The sequence below is a fragment of the Harpia harpyja genome, chromosome 12 (assembly GCF_026419915.1).
Source record: "Harpia harpyja isolate bHarHar1 chromosome 12, bHarHar1 primary haplotype, whole genome shotgun sequence".
NCBI lineage: Eukaryota > Metazoa > Chordata > Aves > Accipitriformes > Accipitridae > Harpia > Harpia harpyja.
The window spans coordinates 18,445,823-18,468,383 of NC_068951.1; the positions used below are offsets into that span (position 1 = coordinate 18,445,823).

Genomic DNA, 22,561 nt, shown 5'->3' on the forward strand with positions numbered 1-22,561 from the left:
CACTTTTGAATTACAGAAGGCACAGCAATAGCATGTAGTTTTCTCCATTTTTATATGCAGATCTCAAAAAATTTTCTAGAAGACGTGAGTGTAGTAAGTTTAAACCTAAGAAAAATAAGTCCATTCTTAAAATCTAAGAACAGACTCCTTGATTATCCACAGGTGCTGGAGGTCCATGACACAACAAGTGACAAAACTCAAGACAAAAATACTGACCTATATTATAAAAGACTGCTGTTAAGCAACATTACTGCTCTGTGCAGCAAGCAGATTTCCCCAGGGCCCTACTGCTGTACTCCCAATATACATTAACATCTGTTCTCGATTGTATTCTACCTGTGAACAAAACTTTCCTAGAAATGGGTTTTAAATTCTGACCATGCAAAGTGGGGGGAAAAGGATTTGGCATCTTTCCTCATTTCAGTCATTCTATTCCAACAGAAAATGTAAAAAATAATATAAAAATAAAAATAATAATAAAAAAAATAAACATAAAATAAAATAAAAATATCTCCTACATCTTCATAAAAAACACAGAAACAGATACTTAAATTAATCATTGGCTAAGTCAAAATAAACTACTCTGCCCAAAAGGTTCAATGACCTCTTCTTATTTGAAGACACTTCAAACATTTTTGTTTCATACACAGCCCAGAATCTACTACACTGGCACAATCAAGGACCTAAAAATGCAGAAGTATATTTTTCCCCTTTAACTTCAGTTCTGTACTTTCATCATGCCCAGTTTCACCATGAAGTTCAAATTTTTGGATTTTTAAGACAAGCCAAACACATACCCACACATGATATGGAGTCTGAAAGGATAGAACATGTAACATTTCTAGCATACCTATCAAGAAAATCATTTTTCACTGTACAGCGAGCAAGACCTGGTAAAATAACAATTATTTTGATGCAGTTTTTGATTCAAAAGGTTTATTCTCTGCAGGAAGAGAAGCAGTGCTGACACTTAATTGACAAAAGCACTACACCTTTGAAGTTTCACATTACAAACACACTATGCCCAAGAACCTCTGAAATAGTAGAGAAAGCATACAGGCAAATGAAGACATCTAAAAGCACAAGGGAGAACGGGCTATCAGGAAAAAAACTTCTAACAGCCAGTCTGAAAGTCTCAGATTACAGAGCTTGGGGGACAACCTTAAACAGTGAGTCTGCTTAGCTGCATGTAAGTTACATGTACATTTAACACTTCCTTCAAATTTTGGATTTCTAGTGCTAAGCAAATACCTAACAATTAAACCAATCTCAAATATTCCTCATTTTATGCTCAAACTAAACCCTTGACTCATTCCAAAGCAGACATATTTTCAGAAGATGGGTGCTTACGTACATCATAAAAAAGTCACAATACTTTAGTTCACAGGACACAAAGACAGGTCCTGCTTTACCACATTGGCCACAGTAGAGAAAACTGCTTTCACAAGTAAAACAGCCTAGAATTATTCCCCTTCTGCACCTCACAAAAGCAACTTGTACGGCAAGTTTCTTGAGGTGTACTTCAAAACAAACATGGAAGCAACCAATTGCAGTAAGAGGATGTTTGGCAGACTGCACCTAAACCTCAGTTAGAAAATGCACAGGATTTGGTCTGCTGCCATGATTTCACTATTACTGACTTGATAGTTTTGCTTTAAGTTAAAGTTTACTCACAATATTTTTATAATTTTTTAAATAATAAAACAATATTCTTCCTCCCTCTAAACCACGAATACATTCCTTTGACTCCTGCTTAGCATTTGTCAAGACCTGCATTTAGATTATAACCCAGACTGTCTTTTACTACTGTGAGTCACTACGATAACAGCAATTCATCTTAACTGGCTGAAATACATCCAGCTTGGTTTTCATGCTGAAGTGATTACTGATGCTGCCTTACCTTGCTGCTACCATTTTGTCAGGAAGCAAAACTTTAGGACTAACTTTTAAATCACATAACATAGCATGACAAATACTAAAAAACAACAACAGAAAAGTAGTTTAAAAGCAAAAATGGCCTCTCATCCTTGCTAATCCTAAATATCAAGATATTCTTCAGCTGGTTATTACATCAAGGCCTGCTGAACTAACACTGATCTTGGTGAAAAAAAAAAAATCACAGCTGAATCTGCTTGGGTTGCTCCTCCCAGTTTCACCCAATATGCAGTTCACCTTATTTATAAGGAGAACATATTGTTGGTTCATATTCAACCTGGCATTCACTGTAACTCTTGGGTCCCCTTCAGTGAGACTGCTATTCAGGCAGTCACTTCGCAGCTTGTACAAATCCATGAGGCTATGCCCGCACATGGAGAACTCTGCACGTCTCCTTGCTGATCTTCAGAATGCTTCTGCTGACCCATTCCTCAAGCGTATCCAGGTCCCTTTTGACTCAAGTCCTACTGTTTAGGTACATAACTCCCAAATCACCAGATTATCATCATCTTTCCTCCTCAGCTCACATATGATTGAACTGGAACTTTACTGGATTCTAGAGACAAATTATTGTTTAGGTACCATACAGAAGAAATGCAGACATTTTGCTTTCATTTGTCTATACTTGGCTCCTGGCAGGAGATAACTCCTTAGAAGACTCAACCCCTCATTTGCATAAAACACACAAACAACAGGGGGGATGGGGAGAAAGAGTGGCAAGAAATCCTACCAAAAAAGTCTTCAGAGAGCTTTATGACCAGTGGAAGGGAAAAGGACTAGAAGGACTATAGTAGTTTGCAGGACAAAACTTGAAATAGGGAAACGCACCAACCAATATCTTTGTTTCAGAAATAACCTACTGAAATTCTGATGATAAAGAGAACAAAGTCCATACAATCTAACAACAGTTTGATTCTCTTCACACTATGAAACAGGAACACGCTTTTTAATATATTAAACAAAGTTGAGTATCTAAGTCCCTATGAGTTGCAAACTCAATGCTGACAAGAAGGTATCAAGGCCTTTTTAGTAAGACTTGGAAATAGGTAAGAGTTGTAACTTGTTATAAAGATTCATCTTTCATAACCTTTATCAACTGAATGCTTAACATGCATATTCAGAACTTTTGCAACTTTTATGTAAAAGCAAGTGTTGAAATTATCAAAAGAGAAGAATTAAGAAAATCTCTTTGTGACCCGAAGAATGCCTGCACCCATGCTCCCCCCCCCTTTTTTTTTTTTAAGTGTTCCTTAGTATTACTCAGACCAGTCTTCTGACAAAGCAACACTTTTTGCCATACCAGTTTCTAGGCCAAATAAAGGTACAAGAATAGTGTCTTAAGTTTCCATGACCAAGAAGCTGAAGTCCAGAAGGAGGAGCGGGAGGAAGGGAAATAGTGCTATCATGTGAAAAAAATGTGCCTTTATATGGTGAAAAGTACAAGGAGGTAAAAAACCCCACAACCAAAAAGCAATGTTTTTCAGTAGTTATTAACCATATTTCAAAGATTTTTTTTTTCTACTTATCTCTCCAAAAAGAGATTTTATACTTCAGTAGAACACTTCAAGACAAAAGAACTTATTTTTATTTAAATGCATATTTTAATGGTAAAAGCCCTTCACCACCCATGTCTATACCCTAACTCACATCCAGAAGCAGAGGCTTTGTGTGACAGAGCCCCCATCTTCTGGACACATCAAGGTTATTTACATACTTCATGTATTCAATATGAGAAAAGAAGATACTAAACACTTTCACAGCCACACTGCAAAATAAATGCCCTGTAACATACTACCCCACAGTATTTTACTAGCAACATCCGAAGAGATTTTTTTTTTTTCCTCAAGGGTTTTTGATTTGATAAAAAGATGTAGCAGATGCACACAGAAAGATTTATCCAAGACAGAGATTTGTTAACCCCCCCCAAACCAAAACTCAAGGTTTTCGAGCAGTTAGATTAGCAGCTGTTTACAGCAAAAGATGCAAATACCTACAGTTGCTATGCCCAGACGTAGCTAATAGAGACACCCTTAAGCAAGAGTTGTGGAATTGAAGAGAAAAATTCAAACTTTATCAAATCACACAATGCTGCTAGACAAGCCTTACAGACCCTGCTAGAGAAATTAAAACCATACTTAAATTAACAACGCTCCCCATTACTGACTTACTGGTGAATCAGAGAAGTTAAAAAAAAAAAATCCCATCAACCAAACACCCCCTATATGATGGAAACAGTGAAAGAAAACAGCACTTCTAAATTACTTTGATCAAGTAAAGTTCTGACTGTAAATTATTTATGTGGATAAAGACAGAATTCAAAAGTGTAGCTTCTCAGTATCTGCTCCAGTTAAGATTTAAAAGTCCAGTGTATATATAAACTACTCTTTTGCCACATTTGGTGTGGAAGATCAATGCATAATCCCTGTTTGCTACTGGTTAGGATAGAAACTTTAATCCAATGAGGAACAAACTTACAATAGGAAAAAATAAACTGTACTAGTTATTGTAATTTTTAAGCTCTCAGTGTTTAAAAGTCTACACAATTATCACTCAAGCAGTTCTAAAAGTTTTGTCAGAAACATGCCTATTTTAAAACATAGTCAACATAGAGATTCTTGTATATAAAGGAACTTTCAATACTAGAACAGTTCTAAATTGATGGCTGATATATATACCACTTGCTCACACAACTGAAAATGAGTTAGAAATACACTTGCTTTTAACTGGAATCACACAGCCAATGCTTCCAGGAACGTAAGTTTTCTGGTCTTTCCTTGTGAATTACAAGCCATGCAAATACCTGTATATGATTATGAAGATACATATACACTGCTCAACGACCACATTTAAGCTTCTTTAGTAAATAGCCTTCGCATTTACCACTTAGTATTGTTCAATAAAAGCATGTGTTCATCTTCTCTATCAATACATTTCTCAGTAAAGGAAATTCAAGTTCACATACATCAATCCTGCACAAAGCCTTTCAAAAAGCAAGGGCTCAGTATAAGATTTTCCCCAATTACAGGAAGGGTCAAGCTCCCCATGAGAATGACAATTCAGTAGAAATGTATGTCACCAGAGAGCTTCAGTTTTGAAAACCAGAATTCTTCAAAGGTCTAAAATCCCTTGGCATTTCTTTTCTACTTTGTATCGCCTGCCTTGAGAGTATCAGCAACCTTTCCTGGCAAAAGCAGCACTTCAGTGAACAGTTCTAGGTCAGTATTTTCATCTTACTGTACAGAAAGTTTGGCAGCTGTGGCTTATTATTATTAGCCAAGGGTCTACAAAAGATATTATTAGAAACAGTTTATTTATTGGGCTTGAATTTGCTAAGGAGACCAAAATATTTGCATCCACCAGTAGAAAAAGATTGCAAAACATGGTTTGATGACTGACTCAAGTATGAATTTAACTCCAAACTCTGTAATTTAGGAACAGTGCAAATATCGCAGAATGGACATACTCTATTAATACTTACCCAGTCTGGAGTCCTCCTACTTGCAAATTTGGGCAATCTACAATTTTTTCTTGTGATATAATCATAAAATTTCACTACTCTCTGCAAAGAAACGTAATGGTTTGCTTACAAACATGCCATAATAGGAAGAAAGGCATTTTCAAAGTTAAGTGGTGATTTTTACTGGGGTTGAGGGAAGGAGGACAACGGTAGGAAGCACAACTGCTCATTGTGATCACACAATTTAACTGCAGTGACAGCTACTGAGTGAACTTCAGCATTGTGGGAAGAGTCTAGAGGACTGCTGAGATCAAGTTCCCTAACAACCCAAACCCAACCTAAAACTGCTGACACCAAAAAAAGCAGTCCTGCCTTGACTCCAATTGTGTGTTCCTGTCCTACATGATCCCTCCTTTAAGTCAACATGAACATCTGCTGACCACACTAGCCATCCACCCAAGAAACTGCTCTGTGTTGAGACCCTTTTTGCTAACGTTAGTCAAAACCCAGAGCAGCTTCTCAGCCAACTGACTACAGAGTTCCAGGAATGCCTCTACTGACACAGGAGAAAAGTCAAATAAGCAGAAGCAAGGGAAGTTACCACTTTGGGCTGCAATGCCAGTTTAGATGACTGCAAATGTACACCAGACAGAGTAGAGCTGCACCATTACGCAGTCCTCAGGCTGTAAATCAAGCGCTCGCATCAGCTGGAGCTGTGGTACTACTTACCCAAGTCAAAGTGCAGCTCCTGCCAGACTCAAATTTGCAGATGAATACTCATACACCCATGGTAAAATACAAATCACTGTGTTGCCAAAACTTCATAATGAACATGAAAACTACACCAAACCCATAAAAAATACTACAGACTCCTTGTTATACAGCCTCTGGCCCCCCTTTAAAAAAAAGGACATATTAACATATTCTTTTGTATCGTGTTTCTTTTGGATTTGGGAAAATTATTTAAAGGAACCCTCAAATATTTAAACCCAAGAAACATGGATTATTTCAAGTATCTGTGTGCTCATCTTGAAATGTATAAAACACTAATATACAGAACTGAACAGTGTCAACTTATCTGTACTTTTTGTTGCAACACTGCTTTTGGCCAATCCTGCCACGCTGTTCAACTCACGGGTACTCACTTTTGGGTAAAGTTACAGGTGAGTGACTAAGAGCAATCTAAATTCCAAGCTTCATGACCAACTGCCTTAAATTAAAACTTGGTACTAAGTAGACACGATCTTAAACATTTAGGGACATATTTTATAAAGAGCTGATATATCTGCCATATTAACTATGAACAGTGCATATTGCCTCTCAACTCAGGGCTACAGTCACTCAGTGCAGCATAAGTCAATCCTATGGCAGAGACAGGTATTTCCCATCACCTCTTCTTTCCCTACCACTTCACCAGAAACTGTTTCTAAGACACAGGCCAAAACAGAAAACTGAGCCAAATTACAACAAAAAACCATCGTACTTCTGCTTACAGAAAGGGATCCCTGTACAGCTGCCTGCACCACTGTATGAAGTCTGGTACCAAGAGAAGAAAGGCAGCAGAATATTATGATTTTAATTATTTAAAAGAACTAAAAATTCTAGGCTACATAAAATTTACAACTCCACTGATAACATTTTCAAAGTTTCAAAATTTAATACCATTTATTCTTTTGAACCAGCACATTTCATTATACTGACGACTAATTAAATAACAGTAATGAGCTCACGACAAGCATGCTGTTGTTCTTCGTATCAAAACTAATTAAAAGTAAACAGAAAATAAGAAGTGTTCAGATTTAACAACAGTGTATGGGAAAAATCCTATTTAAATGAAAAATGAAATGGAAAATATACTTCTAACTCCTTTTTGACATAAAAAAAATGTACCAGGGTTACTTGATGCAGTATATAAGTGCCCACAGAGGAAGAGATGTTTTCATTTATATCTCAAGAATGTGAAAAATTGCTTATACTTTTTATATTCTATGTACATGTAAGAACACTTCCATGTAATTGTTTGGAACAATGCTTGTGTACAACAAAAGTTTTATCAGGGTTAGTCAATAGCAAAGTTTAATACCATAGAGCAAGTCCTTCTTCCTACAACAGAGAAATTGTGATAAAAGCAATGACTACTGAAACTACTTAGAACAGAACCCCCAATTCCTGGTAAGATTTCATTGAAACTTACTCAGTACAATTCATTATTATTAGACTTGGTACATTTTTCAATCCTTAAAGTATATTTACACGGATTTTCAGCGTTAAAGATTATCCCGTATCATGGAAGTTGGCACTTATTCCTCCTGTTTAATAAAGTATCTAAATGAACAGGGTTTGGTTTTGTTTGGTGTTTCTTGTTGGTTTGTTTTTTTTTTTAACCCCTCAAGTAAAAACCAGGTACATAGCTTCCTAGATAAACTGGGATCTGTTTATCACAGCCATTCTTACTACACAGAATCATACTTCTTCCATTTTATAATTTGGTGCAGAGGTAGAACAGGAACAATATCAGTTAGCTTAGTTTCAAAGCATAAAATAATTTGGTCTCTAGTATGCCTCCACATTCACAGAATGCCTTACAAATCATTAACTGTCATCACTCTAAGCAAATAAGAAGGAACTGTACCAAAAAAGTATAATGGCTCAAGGGAAAGTATCAAGTCAGTAGCAGATTTAAACTCACATGTTCTGACTTGTGCTTAAGCTTTAAAAAGTACTACAGTGTTAATGTTTCTTTCTGGGTTAGTTTTTTGGGTTTGGGGTGTTTGGTTTTGTTTTTTTTTTTTTCCTTCTTTAAATCACATCCCCTTTAGACAAGGGGAAGAAGCTTGAAATAAAGCCTTTTAAAATAAGCAATCAATGCACGGCTGGAATACTTAGCCACTTTTCTAATTACAACCTCCAAAAAAATACAGGCTTCTACTATGCTATAACATTCAGGCCTTACCTTTTCCCACCATAAACTTTAATCTACACTATCACAAACTGAAGAACAATTTTAACCAGTATTTCACATCACCGTGCATGCACTGACTTTATACTAAATGTGTTATCAGAAGTAATATTGCACAACAGAAGAGAAACTAGCTTACTTTCTTTCCTGGTAAATATATACTTCATATCACATTTCAAGTTTCACAACAGAATGACTGGTACACCCAGCCTGAATGTGGAGAGCTTGTTGAACCAGAAATGACATTCTATCAAATGCTGAGTAGTTTTTTTAAATACTAGTGAGCAAGAATGGATTGCTGGTAAGTTTAGCACCATTTAAAAAATACAGGATCATGGATGCTCTAAATTGAAGCGAAATTAATAACAACAAATTACAAACAACAAAGAACTATTTAGCTATCAAAAAGCCTACTTCTCTGCTCTTATTTCAGAGATTCTCTAAGAGAAGAAAACTAAGGTTATTTTAAGGTTTTTATCTTTTGAAAGATCTTTACCGTATCCCCTCCCCACCATTAAGCTCTAACAATATTCAGTTTGAGATTTACTTATCGATGACATTTCTTCATTAACTATACCCACCAAACCTTCATATCTGTATTTTTACTTTGTATAAAACTTCAATAACAAAATGATGCAATATCAGGAATGAAAATATGGCAAATAAAGAGCAAATTTTGTAAAATTCAGAAACACACTACAGTTTTCAGCTTGTTTTTACAACATCCTGCACAGAGATATGACTAGTTTTCTAAATTATAAGCTAGAGTAACATCTGGGCAAGGCTAAAATTATTTTCATTTCCAGTGTTAGTGAACAAACTATGGAAATTCCCTAGATATCAACCCTGTGGCTAGCAGATGCAAAAAGTGAAATATTTGCATGGAATCATCTCAGTAAAAAATTGAACTGTATTCCTTCCATACTCCTACTCAACCAAAAGTCTTCTCCACGATATTTTTTTTCAGGTGAGTCAGAAGACTAAGATATCTGCTAGGGATGGGAACAGAACAGAAGATTTCTCATCCCCTCCTCAGATCAAGGCCTCTCTTTGCTGCAGCAAGAGAAGGCATTCCTAGTACCTCTATCTCAAGTGCAGTTTAGTATCACTACGTTATTACATCCTGTGCTAACCTCTGCTGATAACAGGAATACAAAACTGATGAGAAATTTTCAATTTCAATTGTCCAAACAGTCTAATGTTTACTGCTGCAAGGATTCAATGGAGGACCAACACTTCTGGTAGCAAGGAAAGAATTTAAAAGTTTATAGTGACTGACATTTAAGTTAAAAGGTTTTAGCAGCTCTAGCAGCAGAGTATTAAACGTACACTAGTTACTAGCATCTAACATTCTCTGCAGCTCAAAGAGATTTGGGGTTTCCCCATCTTTCAATATTTATTTCTCAAAATTGATGCTCTTAATATAATCTGGTAGTTCCATCCACTTCTGAAACAGTCAAATGCAGGAAAGTTGTGTAAAGCTTACATTCTAAACTGCAGAGCAGTTGAGCAAAGAACTCAAAAAATGCTAACAGCAAAGCAATTAAAGAGATGCCAGATTTTTCTTATCATGTGGAGTGTTTAAATGACAAGTCTTCTAACCACATTTTCAGATCTTCCCATTAGAAATACTACAGCACAAGTAAACAAGATGTTAAGAACCAGATTTTGAAATATGTTTTATGATTATATATTCTTATATTAAAGATGATGGCACAATATTGCAGCAGACTGTTGAGAATTAAAAGTCAATTTAGCTGATAAAGAATTCAGGAGGAGAGAACCCCAAAGCATGACACAATATTGTTTGCATATTATAAACTCTCTGACAAATATGTACGTAGTGCTGCCTTTCTTAAAGGAAGAATAGAAGAGTTTGAGTTAGGAAACACATCAAAGAATAAACATCTGTTGCAAGGAGAAGGATGAGGGGCTGAGGTCTACCTAGGAAAACAGATTCCCAAATACAACTCACAAATTGCAATTCAGGATATAATGAGGTACAAAACTGGTGGAGTACAGAACTACTTACCTATGACAACTTTTGTAAGACAAACATATGTGCTTAAATGAGTACCAATATTTCAAAATACTGTATTTGAAACCATACAGCTGTCTACTCATAACAAAGAAACTAAGAGTCAGCAAGAGAGAAATAACATCCAACTTCAAAAAGGCACAAAGTTTAATTAGTTCTCTCCAATGGAAAAATGCTGAAGTATTTTTTCGAATGTAACAGGTAACCTAGGTTTGCTACCCATGTCATAATTGTAGACTAGTGAGTCTCAATCAGTGGAACGTGCCACCATATTGTCATTAAATCCATCCACTCTTCCAGAATAAGCAAGTGCCTGCTGCACATGGCTGTATCTACCCATAACGGCTAGGGCTTCCCAAGCCGCATCTTCAAGCAGTCAGAACCCGATCTCTGCTCAAATCCAAGGCAGAGGAAAGAACAATAACAGTAAAAAAAAAAAAGTAAAAAAAGGCAGGATTGAGAGAGTCGGGCGAGGCCACAACCAGACACCTCTGCAGCAAAGGAGACCACATGCCTGCTCCCAGCCCCAGCTTTCGTCGCCACCTCAGCCCTCCAGCACACTCCACCCCGTGGGCCCGGCGCCGCGGAACTCGGCCCTGAGCTCAGCTCGAACCCGCGCACAAGGCCCGGGCCCCATGCTCCCGAGGGCGTCCCAGCCCCGGCGGCCCTGCGGCCTCGCACTGCTGCACCCACTCCCCGCCACTGGCAAGCCGCGCCGGGGCTCGGCCTCTTCCCGGCCCTGGCCGCACCGCTTCTGGGCCGCGGCCTAAAAATGGCGGAGGCAGCCGCACTTCCCAAGCTGCTCACCCCCGCCCCGCCAACGGCCCAGCACCGAGCCGCACTCACCGTCCAGCCGGTCTCTCGTACCCCAACTCCGCGCTCCTGTCGCCTCGCCACTCGCCTCGTCCCTCCGGCCCCGGAAGCCGCCGCCTCACGAGCCCCCACCACGGCCTGCCGCCATCTTCCTTCCCCCACCAGCGACCGGGCGGCGCACGCGCCTACGTCAGCACACTCGGCGGCGCACGAGGCGGTCCCAGCGCCCGCAGGGGCACGGCGGCTGGAAGACTGCGGCCAGTGCGCAGGCGCGCGAAGCAGAGCGCGCGCTGCTTCCGCGAGCCTCCCGCCGTGCCACGACCTGCGCCTGCGCTACCGGAAGCCCGGCGCCCTCCCCGACCCTTCCCCTCGCAGGTGGAGGCGGGAAGAGGTGCGCGCGTGCGCCCTGAGAGGCGGCCGCGGCGCCGGAGGTGCTTCGCTGTGGAGGGTCGCGCCCGGTGTCCCTCTTGCGTTTTGTTGGGGGGGGGGAGGGGGGGAAGGATGACCAAAATTCAACCCATGAACCCGCCGTGGCGGGGAAGCTGCGCTCCCGGCCCCCGCTTTGACGATGCTGCGGGCGAGGCGGCCCCTGCCGCTTCAGCCTCCTCAAAACGGGTAGTGCTGGCAGCCGGACAAATTACCGCTTCTAAAGCGCACCGCCTCGCACGTCTCACCTGACCGCATGGCTCTATTTTTGTACTGCTTCATGTTAATAGCCTACATGTTCACCAAACAGCCCAGCACTACAACAGAATCGCACCTCGCACAACTCCCTTGGACAGCTGCTTCTTGCCCCTCCTGATGACCAGGTTTCAAAACACAACAATCAGGAACAACTAATCTCAAGGCTCATAATTATCTATCTGTGGAGGATTGTGCAAATCTCCTGAGATGGCTTTCAGATCGCTAAGTCTGTTAACGCTCCTCCTTGGGACTCTGTTAGATTCCAAAGGTATCAACAAGTAGTAATGCCTCCCAATTCTAATCATTACGTCCTTTTACCCAGAACTGTAGGTAAAGAGGTGCTGAATGGTGCTTTTTTTCTGAATAAAAATGAGTTGTCATTAAGATATGAGAGCCTGTGTATTTAAAAAATGAAAATGTCTTAAAGCTGCTTGAACAGAAACATTTTACAGGGCAAACCAAGTTACAGTGGGAGCAGCCACTGGAAAGCATATCCCCTATCAAAAGGAGCCACTGAGCTTTATAAAACAAAGGTTCACCATGCCACCTTGCTTTTGTCTTTGTTCTTTAGTTATAATTATTCTGATCCAGTTAAAGTTACTGTGGTTAATTAGAAAGGCATGTCTGGTTTATTGGCTTGCAGGAGATGTAATGCCACTAAAGCACAGAATTAAATGCTATTTGAGGTAATGTGCTTCAGTTGAGGTAGCCCAACCAGTTGTCAGAAACCAGCCTGGCTTTTCAGCACAGCAGCAATGTTAAGTTTCCAGTAAGAGCTGAAGTAATACCGTATTTTTCTCCCTTCTGCAACATCAGCGAAACTATTGCTTATCATCACAAGTAGTGCCTTGGCTTAACACCCTTGTCTTTCTCTTTGTCCCAGCTGTTCTTTCCTGTAAAATTTTCCTTCTTCCAGGTGTGGTGGTAGAATTATTAATATTTAAGATTTGAGAGGGCTAGCTAAGAAGTTTATCCTAACTAAAAGAACATTCCTTTCAACTAAAAGCTAACAGTCTGTGATTGTTGCCAACTCCCCACTTCTGAGCCAAGATAACACTAGGTGTGCCACTCCCACAGGCTCCACCAAGAGCCATCCTTCCATAGTGTCACTGTTTCATTCCTTCTTAGAATTGTGGCAGCTAGCAAGCTACTTGAGGAGTCCATCCCTCCCAGGGAGGATAACTGGCTTTGTTAACATCAAAGTGAATGTTTTTCCTCACCTCTTTCTTTTCTGAAACAGTATATTGGGTCTGTGCAATCACTTGGCAGAGAACAGGGGAGCAGAGAGGGAAATGCTGCCCAAATGTTCTCTCACTATGATCATAGTTAATAACGCCTCTGTCTGACCTGTCCTAAATTGTACTTGCATTATTACACACTTGGAGTCCCCAGATCTCCAACACAGGTTAATAATCACAGGATCTGTTTATCACAAAGGTCCTCATTAATAAAATCATAATAAGCACCCAATGTTTATAAAACACACAGCCTTAATTAGAAATGTCATTTAATTTACACTAAACAATAATAGAAAATTATTGAAGCTGTGAAAATCCACTGTCCTGATCAAACAATTAAAAAAAAACCCAAAACCCAGAAACATCACAGAAACTGATGCCATGCTGCCCATCACTAAACCTTCCGAGAGTCAAGAACAAGTTTCTCCATCTCCTTTAGAAGTTCACAATAAAAAGAAGTCACATCTACATTTCTGCTAAAAAACAGAAACGCGTTGAAGATTTCCAAATCAGGGAGAGGGATTTGGAAGAAGCAAATACTCGGGCCACTGGGAAAAGGCTTTTCAGGTTCTTTGGCTCTCGCAATACAGGTGTCCTTACCAACATACAGGTGGAACAAACCAAAAGGACTACACTGATCTCCTGTCTGAATGCACCTACGGATGACACACCACCAGAGTACCCTGTATCCACAACTCCCCTTACTCAGCTGGGAGCTGGATTGGTCCAGAGGGCTGAGAAACAGTCAAAGCTCCCAGTTTTTTCTGTTCAGATAAAGGGGTTGAGGGTTAACCTTAATACTGGAAACTGCGTTTAGTCTGAATATCGTCAAGAATCTGCTGTAATTCCTCATCTTCAAATCGGCCCTCCAGGCTGTTAGAAAAGAACAATGAGGGTACATTAAAGGTTTTAGAAATAATCTCCCCCTGGATTAATTTCAGACAGCCATAATTGTCTCCCATCAGTCTCAACACCATCATCACCCACCTGCATGGTACCACCAGGAATCGTCTATAACATTACTGTACAAATACCACTCTAATCCTATCCAGTGCCTCCTCTTTAAATGACAAAACTCCATCCTTCCCAGACCTTTCTGATGAATAATTTCAAAACATTTTATCAAAAAGGCAAGGCAGGTGCAGGTTTAAACAGACCTCTACATGAAGTCCATGTAGTCTCATGCTCATAAGCCAGTCCAGTCTTGCTATTAAATCTTAGCATACAGGGAAGAAACTGTAATTCAGGTGTTTCATTCCCTCTTCTGTCTCAGGCCATGAGGTAACAAATCAAGATATGATAATAGAATTTACTGCTGTCCTGTATATGTCATTTGCTCCAACAGGAAAAAAAAACCCAAACAAAACCCCAAACCAAAAAAAACTCCAAATGCAGCTAGCTGGCCTAAGAACCCCAATTTAAGCTGTTCACACTCAACCTAGTCAATGTTGTTGACATGCATTAGGGACAGTTACAAAGATTACCTCGCTCTCAGGTCAATGGATAGGTGAAGAAAGACTGAAAAAAGTTTTTCCATCAACAGAGCTGGATTGAAGAGTGGGCATCTGTCCATAGCTGGCTTTAGATTAAAGGAAAGTATAAAGCAATCTTTTTATGATATGTAAATGCTCACCTAGGAATCAAAGCTTTTGCTTCCTCAGCTGTCTCGGGACACAAGTTAGCCAAACATGCCAATTCAAATTTATGGAGCTTTTTCTGGAGCAGCAAACTGTAAGGAAAGACAACAACTTGGTGAAATTACAAGTAAGAAAGAGATATAAAAGGGCATAAACTAAACCAGAGAGATATCTTTTTTCACTCTGCTTGTGGCACGGAAGTCAATGTTTTTTCAAGAGGGGAGGAAAGACTCATATAATTGCGTAGAGGAAAAAAAGTCACATCTGTTAACTCCAATTCCCTCTAATTACTCTACAAAGTCTAGAAAATCCTCCCGTTTAATGCAATCAGCTGTCATTTAAATGCTGAGAACAAAGCAGTTCAGGAGGCTTGACCTACACAAAGTACAACCCTCCACGAAGAATTATGATCATCTTTCTTGCCTCTTCAGAAAGACAAGATTCAGAATTATAGTACAAATCAGGAAACACTACTAAACTGTACTTTCATAAAGCAGCATCAATATTATATACCAAATTCTCCAGTACCGTCTTACACCCTAACTTTCCCACTCACCTACGGACACTGGCAATGGTTTCACGGTTTTTGAAGCGGCTGAAGCGTGCTGTGTAGTTCAAGGTTTTCATGAAGACTTCTGAAAGCTCCTGCTCGTCTTCTGCACTCTCATTCTGTTGCTTACGATGCTCAAGAAGCATATGTACTTCTGAATTTAGAAGAGTTTCTGCAGTTTCAAATTCTACATTTGAATGAGTGAACACCAGCATAAAAAAAAGGTGAAGCATGGGTGAAAAAGTACATTTACAGAAGTTTTGTAGGTAAATTTAGCTTTGGGCAATAAGGAAATAAACAGTGTGTTTCACAGCAATTGTGAAGCCCTCCCACCAATCATTGGGCAGCATTTCGTACTGAAAATGCTGATAAAAATAACACCACCTTGAGTGACAATCCAACGTGGTTGTCTTTTTGACCACACATTTTACATTTGCAGCCCTAACCTTCCGGTTTGTCACATTTTTGCAACATGTTTTCTTCACCCATTTTTGGCAGAACTTAAGTAATATATGACTTGTTATAGGAAAAAGTATTTAGAACTGAATTTTAAAAAAATTCAGAAGTGATGTCTATGGTCTTTGGAAGCCTCTGAGTTCTTAAAGTAAATGTGGATGCTGCTGAATGTTTTAAAAAGGCTTCATTTACTTAAAGTAACTTACCTACTGAAATGTTATTATCAGAAAAAAGTTTTAACCAATCTTAACAGATTCCCTCCCCCGCCCCTTTTCAGCCATCTCTCTCTGTTTTTGTTCATCACCACTATATTTGCTCCAATAACAGGAAGGTCTTTCAACATCAGCAGTATAAGCTGTTCAAAGCAGCAGGACCAGAGACTGCATCCCAGAGTGTCCTTCAGCACTGTTTTACAAAAGCAGTCAGCTACACAGCAGTACTTGAAAGGGACTGGCAACCTTTATTTTGCCTGGAGTGGTAAAGTAGCTTGGACAATAGATTTTAGTGTAAAAACATCCAAAACCCAGTCTTTCAGGACTATGCTCTTGCTCTTAACTCAAAAATGTGGCACAGTGGCCTTTTTTTTTTTTTTCCTCCTCTTCCAGGGCCGCTCTGAGGTGTAAATACAGCTCTGGAATTTATACTGAGTAGTTTTGTGAAAAAATATGCAGACTGTTAGTGTCCCTAGTTACAACTCAGCCTCTGGACAGCTGGTTTCCTAAAATGCAGTACCATTCTAATGCCAAGAAACATCAATGGAAAAGTAATGTTTATCTCAAAAACCAAGAATCTTTTCGCTATAACCTGTCATGATTTTTTTTTTTTTTATTCCTGTACACACGTAGCGGTCCACATAAGTAAAACCAGCCATATCTTAGCAATCATGGGGTCCTTAAATATATATATAAATGATTTATTATCCCCAATTTTTAACACTTGGGGCTCTGCAGCTGGTGGGGCGCTCAGGGCGTTGAGCAGCGCTCCGGTCCAAGGAGCCGCGAGGCGAGGCGAGGCCGGCGCCGCGGGGACGGGAGAGCTCCTTCCGTCAGAGCCGCCCCCGAGCTCCCAGCGCTACCCAGCAGCCGCCGCCAAACTCCGACCACCGCCCGCCCCGGCCCCGGCCCCGGCCTCAGCGCCCACAGCCCCCTCGCCGCCCCCACTCAGGCGGCCGCCCCGCGGCGCGCACCTTTGGGGAAGACGAGCTGCGAAGCGTCCTCCTCCACGTCCGCCGCCCGCAGGTCGCTGCCGCCCGCCGCCATCGCCTCAGCCGGCACCGGAAGCCCCGCCGGCCGGAAACGCGTCTCCGCCTCAGCCCCGCCGCCCGCCAGGGGGAGCCGCCGCCGCGGAGCCGCCCGGCGCTGACAGGAGGAGGGTCGGGCCGGCTGATGGGAGGTGCCGCGGGGAGGGCCGGAGTCGAGGCCGGAAGGAGCGGTCTGTGAGCGCTTCCGGGAGGGCAGGGAGCGGTTCTTGTCATCTGTGCACGGCTGGCGTTGCGGAGGGTGTAAAAAAGCGCGGTTACGCCTGTGGGGCACCGAGGGGGAACGGCGGGAACGGGGCGCCTCAGGACCCCCCCAGAAAACACAGCCCTCAAAGGTGTGTTTAAGCTCGCTTAGAAATTAGCTCCTAGAGACCGAGAGCAGGGGGGTGCTGGAGCTTTTTTTCTGTGAAGACAGGCCAAATGACTGTGAGAGGCAAGACATTGTGGGCCCAGAGTCTTACAAGGCATAAACCATGGCCCGAGAGAGCAGGCTGTGGAGGGAACGCTGAGGGAGAGCACGCTCATCTTTTACACGAGCAAACATGGAGGAAGGCTCTTTCTGCTTGGTCATTTAGGAAGTAACTGAAGAGCTCAAAACTGTGCTGATCCCCCTCATCAGACTGCACAGCAGCACCCGTTTGCCCAGAAGCACCTGGGGGGCACCAAGGCAGCAGATATATCTTAACCTGTCTGGTTTCACACCAGGAGTGGATCAGGGAGCTACAGCCCACTCCATTTTGCTACCAGAACACCCTCCAGCAAGATAGCAAACCTTGACCTTAGGAAAACTGTAACTGACTGTACCAGAATTTCTGTCTAGCTCACTGTGATTAATCTACCTCAGTCTGTGAGGAAGGAGTATTGGTATCATAAATAACACACTTTTAAAGGGAGGTTACTTTTTCAGACCAACCCAAAGTAATCTACAGACTCCTAAAAGTCATAGGCAGGCTACAAATGATGATAGCTCTCCCAACACCACGTCATGGGAACACTGCCAGCAAAATAACTTATGGAGTAGTATTTTCCCTGGAGAGCTCACACATAAGTGCCTAACCAGCCTAAGACTCTTAAAGTAATCATCTTATCAGACCTTACTATGTCATTCTGTGCTCTTAAAGAAAGGCAAAAATAGACTGTTGGAGGATTTATGATGAAACCACTTCTGTTCTCATGAACTTGCATCCATGCCTAGGTGAATTGTTTCCTGCATGCTGGGAAGAGGAACGCATTAAGAATAAACTGTAAGAATATGAAGTGGTCAAATCATAGATTTTTAACATTTGTTATCTGGATAAATGAGCATGGCAGAGAAACTGATTGAAAACTAATTTGCTAAGTGGTACAAGTAGAAAGACATTCAGGAAGATGGAATGAAAATATCTCACGGAACATCTGGCAAATTAAACAATTTCAATTAGGTTTACAAGAAAACAAGGAAATCCATGCCAGATTGATGAGAAAAGCGTTTAAAATCACTTGGAATCCTGATGGCTTCTCAAATAACCCCTCCACTCAGAACATCATGATTCTCAGAGCAGTAGGTAGCTTGCAGAGGTTCAAGTTATTAATTTCACTTTTGTTTTTCCCCAAGGATCCGTTCTACTTAAGTGTACAAAAACTAAAACAATTAAGAGGAAGCCAGATACTTGCAAGAGTTTATAGGTACAGCCAAAGAGACTATCATGAAAGATGAAGGTTCATTATCACTGATGTGTTTGGTTAAGGTCTCAAGAGTCAAATGAGAGACAAGAACATTCCCAAATGCTGAATGGAACCTGCTTCCCCTGCCCCCCCCCTTTTTTTAAGAATTAAAAAAATGCACTTAAAACCCCACAGTAAACATTGTTCAGCCACTGCAACAAATCAAACATAACAGAGTACCTGACTTCTTGTTATTTTTAAAATGCACTGGCAATGTGCATAAAAAAGGAAGATGAGCTAGATTAAAATAAAGTGACTATAGGAAGTTTCAGGCGTATTCACTGGTCATATCCGAAAATGACCTGATTAAAAAAAAAAAAAGACTTGGCCAACTGTAATTTATCGTGAGCAGAGCCTCTAGTATTCTATATTCCAGGGCAAAAATTACTGACCCTTGCTGGAGACATGTAATTAGGTAGTGGATTATTAGACAGACCTACTATGGTAATTTCCACATTGCCACAGTTTAAAACCAGACCCAGTAACAACTAATTGCACCAAAACAGATCTTAAAAAAAACTTAGCTAAATACCTCTGTGTAATAAAATGTAGGAAGAACAAATAAGAAGGATGTTCTATTATTAGTATAACCATATTTTGTAATATGTTTTCCTTCTAATTCGCCAGCAGAAGAAATGCTATCTTCCTAGCAGTTTTTAAGCTTTCTAGCAGCAATTAAGTATTTTGTGTGGAGTGTCAAAACCCCCAACTTAAAAAATGAGAAGTTTTTGATGGATTAAAAGTGATAAGATTAGGATAGTGAAACCTTAATCTCTTTTCATTGTCATCAACATTTCTAGCATGTGATAGGAGTAGATCCTTGTGGAGATAACACCACCCACTCAGAACACCAGGTGCCATAATAGCTATTACTGCACAAGATGCTCATGCTTTTTCATCTGTGTTCTTAAAGTATAACTCTTCAGGTTCAGATTTTCATACCATTTTACCTTTTTTATTTTTACTCCATTTAAAATTATATATCCAAAACTATAATGAGTGAACATATATGAATAAAGTTATATTAATACCCAGTAATAAAGTGATAATAAACCTCTGAATGCAAAACTGGCTCTTGTCATTATATATGTATTTAAAAACTTAACAGATCATGCATCTAAACATACTATCAACTGGTTGTATAACACATAATTTATGTCAGAATTCACCTGATTGCAAGAGTAGTCTAGCTGACTTTAAAAAAGGAAAAAAAATTATGGTTCAATAATCTGGGTATTGGTCAATTTGTAGAGTTAAATACTTACTTTAAGGAACATGGTAACAATAGTCTTCTCGGCTTTCTGTGTTTTGGGAGTGATCATCGAACAAACATATTCACAGGTCATCTTTTTCCCAGATTGTAGCAAAGACAGTTAAGGAACTTTTCTATCCTACTGCTCCATGTACTACAATTCAGTTTGAGAGCAATCCTCAATACATAGGTCGGTATAAATATTAATTTATTGAGTCGCATGGGAAAGTGTTCTGGTTTTAATTTTTATCTTCAAGAAGTGGAATTTCTCGATCACAATTAGGTAGCTTATAATACAAATTTTGTCCAAAAATAAAATTCTTTTTTGTGTTTAGAATAAAAATGCTCAAGTATTCTTCATTTGAATTTCTTGTAGAAATTTCTCCTAACCTTTCTGTAATTTGTTTTTAGAAGGAAGTGAGTGCTAAATGACTAACTCATTTCATTTCTTATTTCAAACAGAAGTAAAAACAGAAGAAAATGTTTTCTGGAGAATTATCCTGTTTATATTTAGTCTGGATTGAACTATTTCAGTGCGCAGTCGTATGTACACCTTTCTACCTGGCCTCATCTTCACTGTGAGCTGTTGAGTGTAAACTGCAGTTACAGAAAGCAATATGCATAAAAGAACCTCTCATGAGAGATACTGGACAAAGATTTTATGTCTGACTGATTCAACCAAAAAGAAAAAAATCAAGTAAGGAAAAACATATGCCATAAAAATACACAAATAAGTCACTGTATTCTAACCAACAAAGAAGCTGAGAGAATATACTGGATAACTTACCTGGGCACATGACAACATTGGATCCTAGTTATATGGTTAACTTCAGAATTTACAATGAGTCACCTGGAACTCATGTTAGCCCCAGAGTCCTCCTCAACCCACTCCTCATAGTGCACAGGGGATTTACTTTCTAGCTTTATTAGCATCAGAAGCATATTTTTTGAAAACAGGTTTTTGCAATGAGGTTCTTGGGCTCATTTAAGTCAAAACTAACCACCACCCCCAACCCCCCTTGGTTTGGTTGAGGTTTGTGGGGGGTCTTATGCCTGTTCTTCATTGATATCCAGGGCTGACCTTCCCAAGAACCACAAACAGGAAGTGTAGGATCTTTAACTATACATGTGCCATAGATAAAAAATGAGCAATAACCTGGAAGCGTATGGAAAAAAACATTTAAGCCAGAGGTATGAACATCAAAACTATTCTACAAATCAACTGATCCTGTCCCAAAGCAAACATTAAAATATTTAGTAAGAATCTAGAAAGATGGGTGTTTCTTTTCCCTGAAATAAATTTTTTAGATCACGTGAAGAATACAACCTGTGAAGTACAGATAATCTGTTTTCATTAGTTCATTTTAAAAGACAAAAAAAACCCCAAACCAATAATTTTGGTAGCTTAAGCCAGATGTACAAATTCAGGATTTTCAGTACAATATAGAATTCTGTACATATGTGCTTTGTATATTTTACCATCATGACAATTAATAGAGAGTTATTGTCAAGCAAACATTATTTCAGGATACAAAGATACTTTGTTATGACATTATTAATGAAACATATTTAATCTTTGTTTTTAATTTCCCTACTGTTTTTCCTTGCTTTCTTCTAGTGAGCCTGTCTTGACTACTACTGTGCTTCCAGACAGCTGTCATCCCATTCTGGCAACCTCCCTGGTTCTGAACGTTTAAAGTAATTTAGAGGTTTGGTATTCACACACGTAGTATATTGTTCATATTGCTAGATGAGAAAGATTTCATCTTATCCCCCATAAAGGCTGTGAGAAACCATATAAAGAGGACAGTACAAATAATCTTTATCCATTATGATTTATTCTCTACAATACTTCATTAGAGGATAGAGTTCAATTATTTACACTCAGAAGTTATTATATAGGTAGGAGGCAACCAAGTGTAATACAAAGAATTGGTCTGACATCTCTGCACTGAAGGTCAAAAGAGGTCTCCCGCTTTAAGGAAATAAATTAACCAAAAAACGCCAACAAAACAACATGTAGTTTCCAGAATACAAACAGAAAACAGCACTAATAGTCAGTGAAGATTGCAGATCTTTGTTAATGTACTATGAAAACAAATTATTCTGTGCAAAGGTTAAAAAGAATTCTTAGATTTTCTTACAGGTTTTTTTTTTCTGATAAATTGTAGATATGTGATATTTTGACCATAAAACATTCTCAAACTGAAATGGCCTCAGTTGAGATTGACTGTTGAACATTATGAAAAAAAAAAAAAAATTAAGAACCTCACAGTGGCAACATTCCAACACTGACAGACTCCAGTGATCAAAGACATTCTCCTGTAGTTACTGTAAAACAAAGACAATTCATAATTGCAGTGAGATTATTTCTCAGTTGTGGTTGTCATGAGAATAAGCCCTTCTAGACCAAAAGGCACTTGCTTCCAAGGATGAGTTAAATCCAGATCAAACCAGGTAACAGTTGCTTTGAGAAGGAGTAGTTCTAACCTGCTGTCCCAGCCAAGTAATCATGGAGAAATTCTTACATCAATTGGTCATTGATTTTGGTTGTCTCCATCCTGAGGCAACTTGAAGTAC

At 39.7% G+C, this 22,561-nt stretch overlaps 2 protein-coding genes across 6 annotated transcripts in view; both read right to left on the reverse strand.

The window, feature by feature from the left end:
* Positions 1-11,392, reverse strand: part of WDR33 (WD repeat domain 33) — a 71,042-nt gene extending 59,650 nt beyond the window's left edge. For 2 of the 5 annotated variants that reach the window (XR_008237534.1, XM_052803896.1), the window contains exon 1: positions 11,236-11,387. The gene's annotated coding sequence lies outside the window, so the exon portion shown is untranslated. Of the gene's footprint in view, positions 1-11,235 lie in introns of all 5 variants that reach the window. The other 3 variants (XR_008237533.1, XM_052803897.1, XM_052803895.1) reach the window with 3 other exon arrangements.
* A 1,984-nt stretch (positions 11,393-13,376) lies between these two features.
* POLR2D (RNA polymerase II subunit D) lies at positions 13,377-17,072 on the reverse strand. The gene is made up of 4 exons (XM_052804705.1): positions 16,954-17,072; positions 15,318-15,498; positions 14,758-14,853; positions 13,377-13,997 (listed from the first exon to the last, which is right to left on the reverse strand). The coding sequence occupies exons 1-4, from the start codon at positions 17,024-17,026 to the stop codon at positions 13,919-13,921; spliced, it is 429 nt and encodes a 142-aa protein (XP_052660665.1). The 5' UTR covers positions 17,027-17,072; the 3' UTR covers positions 13,377-13,918.
* Positions 17,073-22,561: the final 5,489 nt, after the last annotated feature.